A 19,618-nucleotide genomic window follows, 5' to 3' on the forward strand; every position below is an offset into this window, starting at 1 on the left:
GCGTGGATCATCATATCATCGGAAAATTGAAGACAGTAAATGAAAAGAATATCGCTGTATGGAATAATTACCTTAATGTGAACAAAAAGTACTTTAAAATGGTACTGAAAGATAAAAAAAAGAATTCATTTAAATGGGATGTGAAGTGCTATATATACATGAAACCTTACATAACTTACAACAGCGTGGGTAATAAAGTAGGACGTATTCCGGTTGACCATCCGGGATTCTCGGGACCATACCTATTGTACTTAAATTAACTACATGTAAAATGTCGTCTAGAAGATAATTAAGTCTAAGTTCAACCACAATATCAGTGATCAGTGGCGTTTTTTGTGTGTGAAATTTTGGTGTTTTGTGATATAAAAACACACTCTGATATATAAGTATATCATCTATCACTCTATCATTACTTGTCTTTAACGGCGATGTTTGCTCACCAACTAAAGATTACGGTAGATTCAAAATGGACGCCACTTAGTATTTTTGTCATTCTTATACAAATATTCGCAAGGGATTTGAATTCGCGTTCCGACTCTCCTCGCGAATTAACGGGAAAATAAATCCCACGCGAAATATAAGTGATTTACAGTCTATGGTAATGAAGCGCTTCCCAATATACTTAGAGATGCTGTCAAATATATAAGGTGTGAAGAAGGTAAAACTTGTGCAGTTACATGTTAATGAACTGAAAACTGTCTGAAAGTGTAGTTATTGGAATATGAATTATTTTATACTGATCTTTACCTTAGACTTTGTGGGTCCTTTGGCTGACGAGGCTTTCCTCTTTTTCGTCTTTGCTGGTTCTTTTTCCTCCATCAGTTCTTCTTCGTCCTCTTCAGTCTCTGTACACGATTCGTCCTGGCTCATGTTCCCTTCATCTGGCATCTCTGATGTACACAAACCAATAAGACTTTCTGTACATTTTTATAGCCCTGTTATGATGGATGGGCATTAAAGTGTTTAGCTTGTTCTCATCACTTAGTTAATGAGGCTTTTACCGAGGGCTTTTGGGGTCCGATAATGGGCCTCATTCCCAATTGAAATTATTTCCCATTTAGGCCAAATTCCCAAAATTAGCAGTTTACTCCTGAAAAACTCTTTCCCAATTCACCAATTTTCTTCCCAAAATCAGACAAAGGGCCCAATCCCAAACTAGAGGTAAAAACCGTGGGTAACAAGTGTTCTAACTCCATTTCTGTGAACCTGGTATTTATAGCTACTGAAAGCTGTATGTTAATTTTCAGATGCAATACACCGAGAAAAGTAGGTCACTGTGACCTAGTGTATTTGTCCTCTGATATTACCATGTTAAATTCAGGATGATCCAGTGGTCACTTTGTACTAGTCCTTACTTTTAGATCTTGCATTGTAACAGTTTGTATGAAATGTTGTCATATTACTTACCCACTAACTGTTGAGCTGTTAGATGAACTGGACCAGTGCCCTCTACTAGTTCAAATACTACAGGATTTTCATGTCCAAAACTTAAATCTAAATTGCACTGAAAAATAAAAAGTAAGAAAACACTTATCAATGAACCGATTGCTAAGTTTCCCTTCAGGAGAGGGGCAGTTCACGGTCAGTTGAGAAGAACGAAAATCCTGGAATGAAGATGGTCTTCAAAGTGACCTGATTTTGGTACCCGACACACTAACTCGCCCAAGTGAAACACATGCCCCAAGTATTAAGTTCCACGACAAATGTACGAGATAGAGCCCGGACGAAATTTGTTTAAATATAGGTCGAAGGTCAAAATGCAATCAGTGTGAGCTACTTTTGGTACATGATGGACTGTCTTATCTAGGTGAACACATGCCTTAAGTATGAATTTAAAGTGACAGGGGTAGTTTATGAGATAAAGCCAGGACAAGCCTTTTCTTTGAATGATGTAGGCCAAAGGTCCAAATGTAGGTTAGATTGACCTACATCTGCTTAATAACAAGTTGACTTGCCTAGGTGAACCGATGCCCCAAACATGAAGTTACAGCGACAAGCAGTGTACGAGATAAAGCCAAGACCAGCTAAGTAAGAAAGGAAAGACAAACACTAGCTTTACAATTCTACAGCACATCTCCCCTCCTTAGTAGTTACCATTGCGAGACTAATAAAACTTATTTCACACTTACCATGTATATATATATGCGTGTATATATGACAAAAATCAAGATTTAAAACGAGGCCTTTCTGCCATCTGCAGCTTCTTCCGCCTCAAGCTGAAGAGCGTAAAAAGGCCTTATGGTAAATCTGAGTTTTAATTTTCTTACATTTATCCTTTGCAAGGACTCTACTTCATTCAATTGATTTCTATTTATTCATTTATATATACTGTAGCTTATTTTTCATATTGCTTTGGGATTACTCTATACATGCTCAGATAGCCTAAATGCGTACACATGATCGGATGAAACCTGTTCGTAACTTTTCACATTTGATCAAGACATACAGCTCAACATGCAGACCAAAGATATATGTACATTGCAGAAAGGTTTTTTTCCAACAAGTAGTGATGGAGAACAGCATAGCTTACTAATGATATAGTTTATAAATCTTTCAAACACTTCAAATCAAATCCAACATTAACAATCTAATTAAAACTTTTTTGGTCCAATTGTTTGAGAGTGTACGTGATGAGCTGACTTCTGTAAGTGAGGTGTTTATATGTTGGCTTGTCTCGAAGGTGATATTTGGCCGTGCATGAATGCAAAAATAGTTTATACAGCTCCTCGCACGTGGCATGAACTTGCATACATCATAGTCGAGATAAATGCCCTTGTGGTGCTTTTTTAGCACCAGAAATCCTCCTCGGCACCTCTTAACTCAGATGATTCTCAGATCACACTGCATGCAGCAAATGCTCAATTCCCTTGCCCCCTCTTGTGATGTGGTTCAGTATATAGAGGGGCGAGGCTGAAGGTATTTTCTCAACTCGATTAGACACTTGTGAGGTGGAGAAGGGTTCAGTCTTTTAGGGGCAAGTTTTTGAATAAACCTTTACAGAAGGGAGTTGTTATCAGCTCATGGATCCAATAAACCTTTACAGAAGGGAGTTGTTATCAGCTCATGGATCCAGAGGTTTGGACAAGGGGACCATTGGTCATGAATCGGATGATGATCATAGGCTGAATAGTGGGTACCCTCCTATAGGTTTTATCAATTGACCATTGTGAACTTTAGGGGAAGGATAATGTATGTTGAGAGTAAAATGTTCCAGCCTCTTGTTCCAGCCTCTTACTCCATAGTTCCCTGGCAATTGGCTGACCTAGGGTTCTTCGGGAAAAGGCTTGGTAGAGCAAACATGCTGCTGTCAGATGGGGTATTGGCCCTTCATATGCCCTCAACATGCTGTAGTTTGAACCCAATAGCAAACGGGGCTATTTGGCATGGAAAGGGACATTTGTAGTTCGGATTGGAGGACTCCAATATGGAGTTTGTGAAGATTGATTTGGTTTGGTTTATTTTGTTTAACGTCCTATTAACAGCTAAGGTCATTTAAGGACGGCCTCCCGTGCATGCGACATGCATGCGTGTGGCGAGTGCGTATGTGTGTTTTGGGAGGTTGCGGTATGTTGGTGTTAAGTCTCCTTGTGATAGGCGGGAACTTTTGCCGGTTTATAGTGCTACCTCACTGAAGCATACTGCCGAAGACACCCAGCAGGACACCCCACCCGGTCTCATTATACTGACAACGGCGAACCAGTCGTCCCACTCCTAATATGCTGAGCTCTAAGCAAGAGTAGCAACTACCATTTTTAATGACTCTGGTATGTCTCGGCCAGGGGACAGAACCCAAAGCCTTCCTCACAGGGGCGAACGCTCAACTGAAGACCAAAAGGGAGGCATTGACAAGGGAGACATTAGGAAGAAGAAAGTTGTTCAGAAAGAGAAAAGATAAGATCCCAAATTTAGTCGCCTCTTACCATCATGCAATGGGGGCAGCAGGTACAATTCTTGCACCCTACCTGCAGGGCAGTGTGAAGATTGGTCACATCAAAGCGCTACTGATGACAAGTTATTTGTTCATCTGTGTTTGGGTTTAAAGTCTTCCAGGATTTTGTTCTCCTATTAAGTTATCTTGGTGGTACCATGGGGGTGCATTCCTAGGTGTTTCCGATGCGGCTGTTGATTGTTTTCGAGACATTGGGGTTATGCACCACTGCACAACTGGTCGTTTGATGGCAATCGGTTGGTCGTTGTGTCTTTGCATTGCCTGCTCATTGCTGAAATGGGGACGCTCCCACAATGGTGTCTAGACTGTCAGTGATGCCAGCATGCTTTGCTGTGGATGTGGTGGCTTCAACATAATGGAGGGCAGGGTGATATAGATCGGCAGGAAGTTGTTGCCGATCATCTAATCATCTGCTTGGAGACAGTTGTGCAAATGCTGCACCTGGAAAGAGACTATTTGTTGAGGATGGCTTTGTTTGCTTCCAGAGCCCGCGAAGGGTGAGGGCATCTTTCACCAAACTCGGCTGCAGAGTTGCAGGTACCCTGATGTCCCAGAGTTTGCCTGGGACGATGCCATTGGGAAATACTCCACTCAATCATTTGCTTGACCACTATTGCATGGAGACTTGCATTGCCATCTTTGACATGGCTGGCATTTACTGGCGAGTCTTCGGTTCCTACTGCGAGTGAAAGCTATACAATTCTGATGTTGCCATGCCGCTGGGTTGGGGGCTTGACCCGATTGTTCTGATTCAGCTGTAGATGTTGTTTGGTGTTAATATCACATTCCATTATCATTGCTGTGAATATATGTCATTAGTCGACTTCTCTAAGCAAGGTGTTTATGCAAGCTCATCCTGAGTTGATGTTCGGTCATACGCGACTACAATTGGCATAGTCTACATCTGGTCAAGCTGTATAAGGACGTCTTCACATACCTGGGCTAGCATGATTGTAGTCTACACTTGCCATTGACGGCATATTACCGTATTTGACCTAAAAAGGGTGCCCCTACCTATTTCCAAGAAAATAAATCTTTGACTGAGTGTCAAAATGGTGTTCAAAAGTAATAATTCATGTGAAATGTTTTGCTACTTTATGTGTTCAATTTTCTTCAGCAAATTAAGTAACTGGAACACAAGTTTTCGCCACATTTTGTCTATTCCTACAGATGACATGTCAGTGCAAAGAGCATCCGAAACTAAACACACATACAAATAATAACTTGCCATCTTTATTTGAAGATAAAGTAAAAGACTTCATTCTTGTTGATAAATAACTTTTGTTCAGAACAGAAAGCTAGTAAAAGACATTGTAAATCTATTATTAGGTCGAAGAAAACGATGTCTGGTATGATCTGGGAAATCACCTGTGTCTATAAATAGAACACGAAAGTGTTCCATTTAAACATAAATGGTGAAACACACGTTCTCTGGTATAAAGATCAGCTGGCATGGTTTACAATTTTACAGGAATATTCAAGTGATGTTTAAGCTTAATATATGATAACAAGAGGCCCAGAGGGCCTGTATCGCTCACCTGGTTTCATGAGATATGAAATAAGAATGATGCTTAAGTATATATGTCGCTGGTATTGCTATGTCAATATATATCATAAGCATTTTATATGGGTACATGTACATTGGTTATATTTTAATGCTAAAAATGCCAAAAAGTGCATTAATCCATGAAATGAAATTGACTTTTGGCGCGACCCCATAGGGATGCTACCACACAAATGTGAGTGATATCCATTGCTTAGTTTCAGAGAAGATCTTGTTTAGATTAATTGACCCCTTTTTATCCTGCCCTCTGCCCCCTGGGGGTCAGCTCCTTCCTTTATACAATTTTGAATCCCTACCGCTATAGGATGCTACCAGGCAAATATGAGCGATATCCATTGCTCGGTTTCAGAAAAGAAGTCGTTTATATCAATATAGCCAAATTGACCCCTTTTGGCCCCACCCCTAAGGCCCCTGGGGGGCCAGCCCCATCATTTGTACAATTTTGAATCCTCACCCCATAGTGATGCTACCAGGCAAATATGAGTGATATCCATTGCTCGGTTTCAGAAAAGAAGTCATTTATATCAATATAGACCAATTTACCCGTTTTGGCCCCGCCCCTCAGGCCCCTGGGGGGCCAGCCCCATCATTTGAACAATTTTAAATCCTCACCCCATAGTGATGCTACCAGGCAAATATGAGCGATATCCATTGCTCAGTTTCAGAGAAGTCGTTTATATCAATATAGCCAAATTGACCCCTTTTGGCCCCGCCCCTCAGGCCCCTGGGGGGCCAGCCCCATCATTTGTACAATTTTGAATCCTCACCCCATAGTGATGCTACCAGGCAAATATGAGCGATATCCATTGCTCGGTTTCAGAGAAGTCGTTTATATCAATATAGCAAAATTGACCCCTTTTGGCCCTGCCCCTCAGGCCCCTGGGGGGCCAGCCCCATCATTTGTACAATTTTGAGTCCCCTACCCATAGGGATGCTTCTGACCAAATTTGATTAAATTCTGATCAGCGGTTATGAAGAAGAAGTCAATTCTTGACGGACGGACGACGGACGCCACGGTATGGCATAAATAATCTTCATCTGGAATATTTTTATGACTGAAGATTTTACCCTTATTAGGTAAAATACGGTATACTCTGTTGTATACTATATTCGGTCATCTTCCACAACACTAATATTTCAAATGGCACATGTTCCTTATCAGGGCTTCAATCTGTCAATAATTCAACAATCTTTGCCTTGTTTTGCATTTTGATCCGGGAACATGGGTCAATTTACATGGATGGAGAAAAATGTCCAAATAGATAAAACCTTATAGGCATCTACAAATCACTAAGCATGGTTTACTACAATTTGGACAAAAGTGTTTATAATACTGCAAACATGATTATTTTTGTGGAGGGGGGTAATTTCATGATTTCAATATGTAAACTATACGAGTGGGGGTAATTTTCGCGATCGATCCACTTTCGCTTGTATTTCAAGATTACATAAATTAATATCAAAATAATATGCGTAGGGCAAATTTTTGCAAACAAAAGGAGTCCCCGTAATTAGAGTAAATTTCCCCTTGTGTAAACTTCAACGTTTACAGTAATGCACTTTTGTGCTGAAGAAATTATTTTCAATTTACCAACTTTACAAGATTAGTTTCAGTCAACTCACCATATCATTTCTACCCAGTGTTAGAGAAACTACTGGATGTTTGATTTGTTCATTGTCAAAATTTTTTGTCTGTACTGTTACTAGATTTCTTTCATCCTTCAACGCTGCTTGTCCAAGTACTGCCTGGAAAAGTTCAAAAGTTCAAAATCAGAAAAAATAATTGATTGAGAATGAGGCAAATATTCCACAAATATTCCCAATTTGTTAGAAAATTGCATTTCTGCCAACAAAACTTAATTTGGTCTCTACAACATATGCTTTTGGAATTTTCAACAAAAAGGAATATCTAAGCTTTAACAAGATATCCCAGAGGGATCTTGATCTTGGTGCCCAACATTAAATGATATTCATTAGTTCTATGTTAGACTACATTTCCCTTCTTTCTTCTTTTCCTCTTAATAATATGACAACAGGAACAAGTGGAACCTTAATACCTATGAAGTTGGAGTACATCACTTCAGTTCTTTTCAAGAATAAAGAGATAAACTTCAATTATCAAAATCCAAGATGGCTGCCTGTCAGCCATTTTATTTTCTTGATCAAAGACCTCAATTAAATTGGGACCAATGGGAACCCGCTCATCACGTTTGAGAAAGATCCCTCGTGCTTTTCAAGAAATACTGATAACAATTCTCAAAATCCAAGATAGAAGCTTGTAAGTCATTTTATTTTTCTGATCAAACCCTCATGAGATACTTTCCTTCAGATGAGATTTTATTTGCTTTCTTTAGAAATTACGGTAATCAACATTATGGTTTGTCCAACTCTCATGATTATGTAACAAGACTATCTACAATTTGCCCAAAATTGCTATAGTTGCCTCCCTTTAACTGTTTAAATACTGAATAAGTAAGTAGGTATGATGGCAGTCCCGAAGGAATTACTGGGTGCTCAAGTTAATGTTTCAAATTTTAAGTGCATATATTCTTCATGCATCAGGGTGACCCTTTCTTTTACAAAGACCATTTTATTGCAAGATGTCTGGTGTAATTAACGATTATATTCACCTGTTTTAAAAATAGTGTGTGAATAAGAAAATCGGTGTCCTCCTCTTCCTCTTCAAATGTCCATGTTACTTTGGGGTTTTCTTTGTTGAGTAGGCAGCCTGAAATGAGCAGAAATTGTACATCAAGTCCATCAACAAATTTAATCTTTAAATGCTGTAAGAATGAAAATTCAAAGTTAATATTTGCAATTTCACCTTTCTAGGAATTTTTGACAATCCAATCTCACCAGCAAGGGTTATTCTATATATAGCCCCATCTTTTTTTACCTTTTAAGGGTACATTTTCCCTGGCCCTAAAAATTGTTCTTATTTATCGATTAAGTTGCCAAAAATCTTAAAAACAGTACTTCTGCCAGACAATTTCATTAGCATATTATCAAATAATGTCAAACCTGCCTTAGCAACCCCCTCTCCTATGCGACCATATTTTTCTCCCAATGTTATTTACTATAAGTAGCCTGAATTTTACGACTAACAACTACGGCTTGGTATATTGTGACCAAAATCGTATTGCAGTATATTGCAATATTTTGAAAAAATATTGCAATATGTATTGCAATATATTGTGGGAACTGTTAGCAGCGATTTTACACCGATTTATTACTGTGTGATATAGTTGATCTTGGGAGTTGGTTTTCTTCATAAACTTGTCTATTATAATATATAAAGTAAAACGATGTAAATATAATAAAAGCTATTTGATAGTTTTGTTGCTATTAGCCATTGCCAAGCATTTCTCTGCAAGTGATGCTCTGTTGTATTTATAAATGTCCAGCATTTCTCTGTAAAGATTTGCCACTTAAGATCAAGACTAGAATTAATATATATACAGTACGAGGAGGGTGATTTGGTACTCATGTGCGCGTTTGCGCCCGTCGAGCGATGGGGATTAAAACCCCGCTGCAATCCCTGCGCAAGCGATGTCGCTGCGATCCCGCTCACGCAGCGATTCCGCTCTGACAAGGCAGCAACCCCGCTCAGCCAGCGTTTCAGCTCCGGAAGGCCTGCAAACCCGCTCAGCCAGCGATCCCGCTCCGGCGGGCCAGCAAACCCGCTCAGCCAGCGATCCCGCGGGCCAGCAAACGCGCTCAGCCAGCGATCCCGCTCCCGTAACATGGACACAAGAAATCCTGCAATCTTTTTTTAAAATATAACGATGAATAAGAAGGAACTCATATTTATTTCATCAGAAACGTTCGCAGAATGTAATGTAACGTTTACAAAATGTGTTTCGTATTCACTTGCTTGAGTTGTTTTCTGCTTGTGTAAGTATCAAATCAAGAGTAATTTGGTAGCGTAAGTAATGAAGTTTAGTTTAACAAAAATACATTTTATGGATCTTAAAGTATAATCATAGAAAAAGGTTAAACACAAAGTTATTTTTTAAACAACATCTTGTATCTAAAAATGTTCATACGGAGAGTAGCGCAGTGCAAAATGCAAATGTACATCTGATTTTAATTAGATTGAGTATTCTGATATATTTCTAAGTTGTTTTGTCTTTTTGGTGTACATACAGTACATGTACATGTTAGCTGGATCGTATGAAAGAGGAACATGACGCAATTTGGCCTGTTTCGACCTAAAGGTAATGACCATTTTCAAATAAAAAGTAGTTCTCAGATTTGATATTCGCTGGTGTCAATAACATGGGGGAAGACGTAGTTGATGAAATATTTAAGTTTGGATGTCAATTAGACTAACTACATGAATAATAGAAAATAAAACCATCAGTTTATGCAGCATATGGAAGATTAAGAGATCAAACCACCAACATTTATCTATTTTGCATACATATGTACATATCTACAAATTGCGAAGCTTACAACAAGGACAACTGAGCAAAATATGAGTGCAATATTTTTTAACATGTTTACAAATTGGTTTAGCGGGGGTATATATAAAGATATAGTGAAAGTAATTGCTCTTATTTCAATGCATGTGTATATCTTGATATGTTGCAACCATTAAACCAATACGTACATATTATAAATTTATAACTTTCAACAATACAAATTATGTAACTAATTTAAATCTGAAATATATATATATACAGTAAAACTCACTTGTGTCGAACACGGTTGAATCGAATACATCGGATGAGTTGAGCGTTTCGTTCGGTCCCGATTTTTCCCCTTCTTTATCTTAGTAAATTAAGCACGGATGACTCGAACACTGTTGAATCGAATACTGCGGTTGTGTCGAATATATTTTGTGGTCCCTCCCTTCTAAACTATACCAAAATTTCCATTTTTGTGTCGAACATCGAGGCGTCATGCTGTCTCAGGTAAAATTTGCTGGCCTCGTCTGATTGACCGAGTGTGACCGATCACCCGTAACGGTGTAAACAGAGCCTATTATTAGTTTCCGGCTGTCGGTTACGCATCATCCCATTGTTTATACAGGTGCTCAGGTGAAGTAAAACGTTCAGGTATACATAACTAAGAATAAAATGTGCACGTTTTAGTCTACAAACCAATACGTGTTCTGTTTACTGTTTTGATGCACAAGGCCGCCGAAAAAAATAAGGAAAAAGTAAACGATAAATTGCATATCTTCCATCGAAAAATGCAAAGAAAAATACCTGTCTGTCATTGATTTATCTATATATGCCTAAATTCTGAATACGACGATGCAATAGTAACAATGATATGCGAGATGTTTTTACTCTGTTCAAAAGATTGTGGCAATGCATGATTATGCAGCCGATAAAACACTGACCGCGGCCTTCACCTTTGATACAAAATCAGCACGCGTACGGTCGATCAATTTTCCCGGACAGTTTATTGTTTAATATTGTTAAATTGGAGAACAATATAAACGGATTTAAAGATAAATAATATGAGTACAATATATACATTTATATTCTTATAATATATGTAACGTTTTCATAGAATATTATGCTGTCATTTGCGACTCCCGTGTGTAAATCGTGTGTCTATGTCAAAGACTATTTTACGCATGAACTTTGTTTTTATTTGTAACTGTGCACAATATTGTTTATTAGATAAAGGAATAATTGTTATCATGTACAATTAATTAATTTCTTTGTTATTATGTATTGCTTATTTTCGACTGTTATCATGCAAGCACTTGTTCTGCATACAACCGATGATAGTCGGGTTTTGTCTCCGTATACAAACACAGATAAGTCGAACCATCGGATAAGTCGAATATTTTGCTTGGTCCCGTCGACTTCGACTTATCCGAGTTTTACTGTAATTTAAGAATGATTAATACAATTATCATCGCATACGGATTTAACGGGTTTTACTTCCGCTATTACGGCCTCAAAAAGAAAACGGCAGGTGCCTTATTCTAAAAGACCTAAATGTAAGAGGTGAGATACAGGTAGACTAGTAAACATGGAGCATAGGCTAAATCCTTATGTAACAACATTCTGCCCGCAGGTAAAAAAAAAAAAGCCGTAGGGGTCCGATGGGGTCACTGCGATACAGGTATACTCGCTATTGTAATCAAAATCTGTGATTGGCAGATGTTAACAGCAGGTGAAAACATTTCTATAACGGTAACTACACTGTACACGACTGGTGCAGCATGGTATTTTGAATCATGGTGAAATGACCCCGGGGTCAAAATACCATTATGGTAAAATGACCCCCCCCTCATGGTAGAATGACACCCCCCCCCCCCCCACCCCCCCTCAAAAAAAAAAAAAAAAAAAACCTAACTTGTTTTTCATATATCATTTAACATATTTTTTAATGAAAGCTATATTGTATCAGATAAGTGATTTTGATGCAAGTGCAGGGGGGGGGGGGGGGGGGGTCACTTAAAGTGACCCCCCCCCCTCCCCCGCTCATTCCCTTCCACTACTTTTACAATACTTTGATATACCTATTTCACCAAACTTTTATAACAAGTTTACTTCACAAAAAATAAAGTATTCACAATATTAGATTTTGGTAGATCATTGCAAAAGCTGGGGCAGGTTTGGGTCACTTTACCATGACCATAACGAAACAAGATATTTTAACATTTTTTTTCAAAAGATTTTTTTTTTAAAAACCTCAATTCTTTAACCTATACATTATAACAAAACAATACAAAATTGATCTCAGGTAAGTTTTTGATGTGATCATGTTCATGTAAGGAGAAAGGCGGGGGGGGGGGGGGGGGGGGGTCACTACCATGGCCATGGTAAAGTGACCCCCCCTACCCCGCTCATTCCCTTCCACTACTTTTACAATACTTTGATATATCTTTTTTACCTAAATTTTATAACAAGTTTACTTCACAAAAAATAAAGTATTCACAATATTAGATTTTGGTAGATCATTGCAAAAGCTGGGGCAGGTTTGGGTCACTTTACCATGACCGTAATGAAATACTTTTTTAAAAAACCTCAATTCCTTAAACTATACATTAAAACAAAACTAAATTGATCTCAGATAAGTTTTTGATGTGATCATGTAAGGGGGAGGAAGGGGGGGGGGGGGTCACTTTACCATGGCCATTTTTGTGATTGACTTTTTTTTCACAAAATATTAAAAAAAAAAAAAAAAATCAATTCCTTAAACTATCCATCATAACAAAACAAGATTTGTCTAAGAAAAGTTTTTGATGTGATCATGTAGGTGTGATATATGGTAGTGTAATAAGTAAAATTGATCAATATATGTATATTAATCAATTTTACTTACTACGCTACTATATCCATAATGAAATAAAATATTTTACCCTTTTTTCTTAATAAACCTTAATTCCTTAACCTATACATAATAACAAATCTAAATTGGCCTGAGATAATTGATATTGATTTGAGTTATGTAAGGAAGGGGGGTCGCTTTCCCCCACTCCTCACATGACTCACTTTGACATCACTTGTTGTTGTTATAATGTCAACATCCAAACATTTTGTAGATGCTTTATGTTCTCACATATAGATTGATTAATTAATTGAAATAAATTAATGAACATTTTGGTTAAATAAGTATTATTCTATACATCAGATCATGAAGTATCAACAGAATTGTATTGGGGTAGATCATTTCAAGTTGTGGCAGGTCTATACATTAACAGCAACATGATTTGGATTGGCTTTGGTAAAGTGACCCCCTCCCCCTCCATCAAGAAATAGTTTTTTGCTAAATCTTTCAGTAGTTTACTTCAATTGATTAACTGTATTAATTTTTAATTTAAAAAATAAAAACCAACACAATATAAAATATTGTTAACTTTGTAGGTGTGTGTGGAGGGGCGGGAGGAGGGGGGTCACTTTACCATGGCCATGGTAAAATGACCCCCCCCCCCCCCTCCCTCTTCCCCCTCATTACATGACTCACATTAAATTCACTGATAACGATTCAATTCAATTTTTTTAAATGTATAGATTAATGAATTGAGGTTTATTGGAAAATATTAAGTGAAAACAATTAAATCCACAAAAAAATCTTTTTCACTATAATCATGGTAAAGTGACTCCCCTCCCCAAACCTCTCTACATAACTCTCATCAAAATCACCTACCCCAAAACCAATTTTCTTGACTTTATTTATGTATATTTTAATGAATGGAAGTAAAAGAAATTAAATATTGTTAACTTAGAAGGTGTGTATGGAGGGGCGGGAGGGGGTCACTTTACCATAGTCATGGTAAAGTGACCCCCCCCCCTCCCCCCCCCCCCCAAGCATAAACGACTCATCAAAGTCAGACCAATTTTGTTGTTGTTGAAATTTATAGAATTTATATTGATGTATACTGATAAAGGTTTTGTGAAAATACGTCACTTACCATTACCAAAATTACCAAAATTAATGATAAAAAAGCTTTATTTCTCCATTGATGTTCTCCATCAACTATTCACCTATATTTCACTCTATAGTCAACCTACCCATCAAAATTTGTTCTGTTTATAATGATACAATATTGTTTTAATGAAAATATGTTAAATGATATATGAAAATCATGTTTTTAGTGACTCTAATATGGGGGGGGGGGGGGGGTCATTTTACCATAATGGTATTTTGACCCCGGGGTCAAAATACCATACTACACCGGTATTTGTCCTGTGTATAGAGGATTTATCTATATCACATTGATTAACTCCAATCGTGATTTGTAAATGACGCGAATTTTAACCACGTGGTGTCCACACACAGTTTTATTTTGATACTATAACACATGGAAATGTGTTACATGAGGAACATTAACATTGTACCACACGTACATATATATGAATAAACAATCCAGGTACAAAAACATAATATTCATAGGATTATATTACATACACGTAATCAAAGAAGAGATTTTTTTTAGAAAAAAAAGACAAACCATTTAGAACTTCATTTATAATTATGACCTTTAACAGACCTTTTAGTTTAGTTTTATTTCGATTTGAGCGGTAATAATTTAGAATATGTAATTTCTTTGCAAATTTTCAATGATTGCGTTTTTACAGGAAAACAGATAATGATCGATACTCATCTCCTGCATTCTCTGAAGACAAGGTTCATATCTTCTCCTGAAACTCTTTGTTACCTACCAGTTTCAATGGAAAATTTCAATTACATGTACGTACACTGTGTATCTAATACAATTAGAGTTAATCTAATCTCAGGCTTCATCGGACATAAAATGGACTGGTCTGAATAGCTCGGTGAAGGAGGAAATACTTCACACTGTTTGGGTGTTAGGTCTTGATAATAATGGTGACTTTCGCATAGTCAGTACGTATTTTTTTTTTTACTTCCAAAATAAAAAGGACAGGAAATATTCCAATGTTGTCGTTATAATTGATTAAAATATGTTTAAAATGTGTTTTTGTTGACGTTTTTATCACATACACATGACAGATGACTATTGTTTTTCTCACAATAAAGAAAGAATATTGGACTACACACACAATCATTCTGTGGTCTATATAGTTTAAACTGTATTTATTTTGACAATTTCCATTTAATAGTATATATACAACATAAGATATACATACATACATATATACTATAATGCTCTGTCTTGTAATCAAAGGCCGTCCTACATGTATTTCTTTGCTGGCAAAAAGAGATCGGGAAGGCAATCGATTATCCTTGTGTTTGATATCTCACATAATAATTTTGTACCAGGCTGCTAAAATGGTAACAACTCTTTCAATTCTTTATTAGTCTTGCGAGTATACATCTCATCAACATCATACGATTACAAAAAATATAATTCAAGTCAGCTCGACTAGAGCAATGCACTTGTAACAATTTTTTTTTCTGATAAGAAAGTTATTAAATGATTAGCTACTATAGTTGGGAAACTATTAGCACTGATTTCGATATCTACCGGTAATATACATGTAAGTGTATGTCCGTGATATTAGCCATGCAAGAGATGTCCCCGATGGACACATAAATAATGATAGTAATAAAAACACAATATCTTTAGGCCGTGGATTAAAAACTACGAAATGTTCAAATAATTGTAAAGTTTATGAAACTTACTACAGAAATTCAAAGATAATTTTCTCAAACAGACATGTTGCTAGCTAAATACTTCAAATGTCTACGTAAAAATAAGTCGAGATCAAAATAACGAGCCCCTTATGTGGCCTCTCCGAGGTCATGCACAAAACGCCATCTATACAAAGGTCAGCTAAATCAGAATTGTAATAATGCTGCCATGGAAACGTGGCTCATTTTCCACTATTAAAATGGTTACCGGATTGAGCACATTTCCGTGTTCCCCATATCCCACTCGAGGTGCACAAACATTCTGACCAAGATCCGACTGTCCTAAGTACTCTAGAAATGATGACAAAACCGCCTTTTGACCCGTCCCCATTCCGTAAGAATGAAATAATGCTACTGCGGACACTTGGTTCATTGTCCACCATTAACCGGAATGATTACCTTTCCGTTTTCCCAAAGAAGGCGGTCACCAGTTAGCAGTCACAGGATACATTTACAATGTATTGACTCAGCTCCTAACACTAAATGACGACTATATCCAATATTACTGGATTTATGACTCGTGAGTGATCTTGCACATGCATGAAAATAGTCTATTTGAACTTTAATAACTACAATATTTCCCTACAAATAGTTTTTATCAAAATGGGCTGACATCAAGTACACTGTCGTATTGTACATCATTGCAGATATTATTCAACTTATAACAACGATTTCATAAGCAATACATTACACATATGAATTTGTATCTCATAGTTGAGGTACATCATCCAATAAATACTTACGATGGACGATACAACTGGAAACATATACATGGTAATTAAAGTATAATGTACTGTACAGTGGTCGAAAATCATAATGTGCCTATATTGCAATCATGTAAATTTTGGGAAAATACAACATTTTGCACAGGGGAAACAATGGATATTCTGCAGTAAAATGGGCGACACAAAAACACTGAGTAATTAGGCCGGATGACTGGACCAGGAATTGGGAATGCAATTATTTTTTTTTCTTTTTTAATTAGGCACTGGAAATAATCAAATTAGCCATTCAAAATATTTGATTATTTTTAATTTACAATTTATTGTAATATGCTTTTGTCATACTAAAAGTATTTTTAATATTGGCATTCTATTAAAGTGTTGTTGTTTTTTTTCAATTCATTTGCATGTTCTCTCAATGCAGATTTGATTATAGTTATTATCTTAACTTATTTGATGACCGAGTCAGTTTGATTCTCAAATTTGCAGATGTATTTCATAAATTTGACGTTTATGGCAGAATAATTATGAACTTTCGTTTTAGGTCATTTTCCTTGGACCTCGATTAAGAGACCTGCAGTGATTTTCTTACCCTAATTATACAGGGGCCTGTACCTTTTCTATTGGGAAAATATAGCTATATCTTTTTAATTTCGGAAAAAATGTACTTTCTTCCAAGCTCAAAAATAATCATAAAGTCAATGGTTTAATATCATTTTGAATAAGCATAATATAGCTATGATCAATAAATTATAGCATTGGCTTGCGAAAACATTATGCGAGATGTTATATGATCAACATTTCTTCATATTTATTAACAAACAAGGGAAAATATGAACTAAAAATTGGGAAAATACAGCAAATTTTCTTTAGGGGAAGGGGCCTGTATTCGGCCCCAAATCCATGCCAAAAAAATCACTGACCTGTCATATGCAACCTTTTTTTTATCGGATGGTCACATGACAGGTTTGACAGTAGATCAAATCAAAACCAAATCACCGAACTTATTAAGTATTATGCATAAACAGGTTGGCAGGGTTGCCAACTCACTCACGTGAGACAAAAAACTCACGTAAAAACGTCCCAAAAATGTCCCTTCTCACGTTGAAGCAATCCTCACGTAACGTGAGGTACAAATCTCACACATCGATTAAGTTTTCTTATGTCGGCTCACGCGAAGCCATGAAATCGGTGACTTTAGCTTGGGACTGTTCAAAGGGGAATAACTCTTACAGCTTTTGTAATGATTAACAGTTACACCAGGCGTCACGCTTCACATCCGGTTGGCAGCGACGGAAGCACGTTCGGAGAACGACTTCTGAAAGCCATAACTAAGCTTAGACCTACAAAAATAGTGAGTTATATTCACATTCTCAGTTTATAACCGTCGCCTAAAAGGAAAAGATTGCTATCTGGTCCAATAAGCTCGCCAAGTTCAACGAATCGCCATGGGAAAAAATCACGATTGGATTTCGGAAATGAGCATGCCTATTGCAAGTTGTTTAAGCTAACTTTTCGATCAGATCAAGCGCAGTATGTGATATAAAACGCCACATTTTGTCAGTTGGCATTGAGTTGGTTTTTCAGGTAAAAGTTTATATAATTACCACAGCTAGAAATTAAACTCTTGACAGATAATTCATAAGTACTGTAATCGCATTTTATTTTTACTTTTGCAAGACAATCGGGAAATTCTATATGGCAGTGACGGACAAAATGATTGCAAAGTTTCCCCTGCATGATCCTTCTTTGACATGGCTTTTTTGGTACCTAGCCATAGAGCTATATACTTTATCTACTTGAAATTAAATCCAAAAATCTCAAACGCCTACATAATATAAATAAATAGAACAGTTATCCATTACTTCAAAATATTTTATAATCTTAACCCTAAACTATTGAATAAAACTATTAATAATCAACGTACAAAAACTATTGGAAACTTATTTAGTTCTTAAGTTCTACAACTTGCAGCTAGATTACATGTAATGTCACCAAGGATGAGAAGGATTCACTTGAGCAGGAAATTATTGACTATCAGCTTGCTCCAAAGGAGGAGATTTCAAAGCAAGAAGATATATTGAATAAATGGCTTAAATATCTGTTAATGTCTGATATTTTTTCTACAATATTAAATCATATAATAAAACGCCGTGACGCCGCGACGTCGTAAAAAAAGTCTCACACATTGGAAGAGCCCAATGTGGGAGATCTCCCACATTGGGCTACTTACAGGTTGGCAACCCTGGGTTGGAGATCCACCAACTTCTATATAATACGCAAATCCGCCTAATATACCAGTTGAGGTATAGCCTTGTTACTGAAAATAGCCAAAATCACTTGAAAAATATTTTCATTCAGGATGCATATGTTGACCAAGAAACATCACATAAATGCGAAAATAAGAATTTCAACGTTTGAATATACCAAAAATTGATGCAATACTTCCGGTAGAGTAACATCAAGTTTCTCAAAAGTAGACAACACTTTCAGTAAACATTTTTTAGTGAAATATTATTTACCTTGTCGTTAACTGATCCTGATGTGCCGTTAAATAATTTATTGTCATATTTACAGTTGAAGCAATATTGGCTATTTTAGTAACAAATCCAAAAAAGTACTGCAACCGGCGTGGCAAGCTTCCATGATATATACGCAAATTGGTGGTTTTCCCCATCCTGATAAGTACATGGAACACATCCTAAAAATGTTGGAAGTCAGCTTTAAAAGCCTTAGAATCATATTCCATTGGCTTTGAGATGACCCCCAATCACGCAACGTTGTTACCGTGGACCTGCGACTCCTTTAACTCAATTATTTTAGATGAGTTTATTGGTCCACAACAAAGGTAAGGTCACGCTGGGTGACCTCATCTTGACTGAAGATAGATGGGAAGCGACAGGGAAGGTCGCACCCCCCACTGGGACGGTCCCACCACCACATATGCCTCGGATACCGTGTGTAATATATATATGTACAAACACCCAATATAAAACGAGGTATCCCATCCTCGCCCTGTGTCATTGCGTCAAGTAAAGGGGGTCAAACATTCAACATTCACTTGCTGCTTGCGATAAGGAAAGCACCTGCATATCGATTAAATCAATGGATAATTCGATAACCGTTCACGGTTTTCATTATTTATACAACATGGCCATTAATTTGTGTTAAATCTGAAGTACATGTACGCAGTTTTATATCTGGCAATTACCGGTAATGTAGCAATTGCATAGGTGTAACAAGTGAATCCCAATTAGCGCGGTCCCCACCAAAATAATTATAAACCAACACTCGAGT

At 37.0% G+C, this 19,618-nt stretch overlaps 1 protein-coding gene across 5 annotated transcripts in view; it reads right to left on the bottom strand.

Annotated features, from left to right (window-relative positions):
- Positions 1-19,618, bottom strand: part of LOC117339375 (nucleoplasmin-like protein ANO39) — a 46,572-nt gene that overhangs the window by 26,509 nt on the left and 445 nt on the right. For all 5 annotated transcript variants that reach the window (XM_033900933.1, XM_033900932.1, XM_033900930.1 and 2 more), the window contains exons 2-5: positions 8,144-8,241; positions 7,137-7,259; positions 1,408-1,504; positions 748-890 (exon numbers count right to left, since the gene is read on the bottom strand). In XM_033900933.1, coding sequence (XP_033756824.1) covers positions 748-890; positions 1,408-1,504; positions 7,137-7,259; positions 8,144-8,241 — 461 coding nt within the window. The remainder of the gene's footprint in view (positions 1-747; positions 891-1,407; positions 1,505-7,136; positions 7,260-8,143; positions 8,242-19,618) is intronic.

The sequence above is a fragment of the Pecten maximus genome, chromosome 12 (assembly GCF_902652985.1).
Source record: "Pecten maximus chromosome 12, xPecMax1.1, whole genome shotgun sequence".
In the NCBI taxonomy this organism is placed as follows: Eukaryota; Metazoa; Mollusca; class Bivalvia; order Pectinida; family Pectinidae; genus Pecten; species Pecten maximus.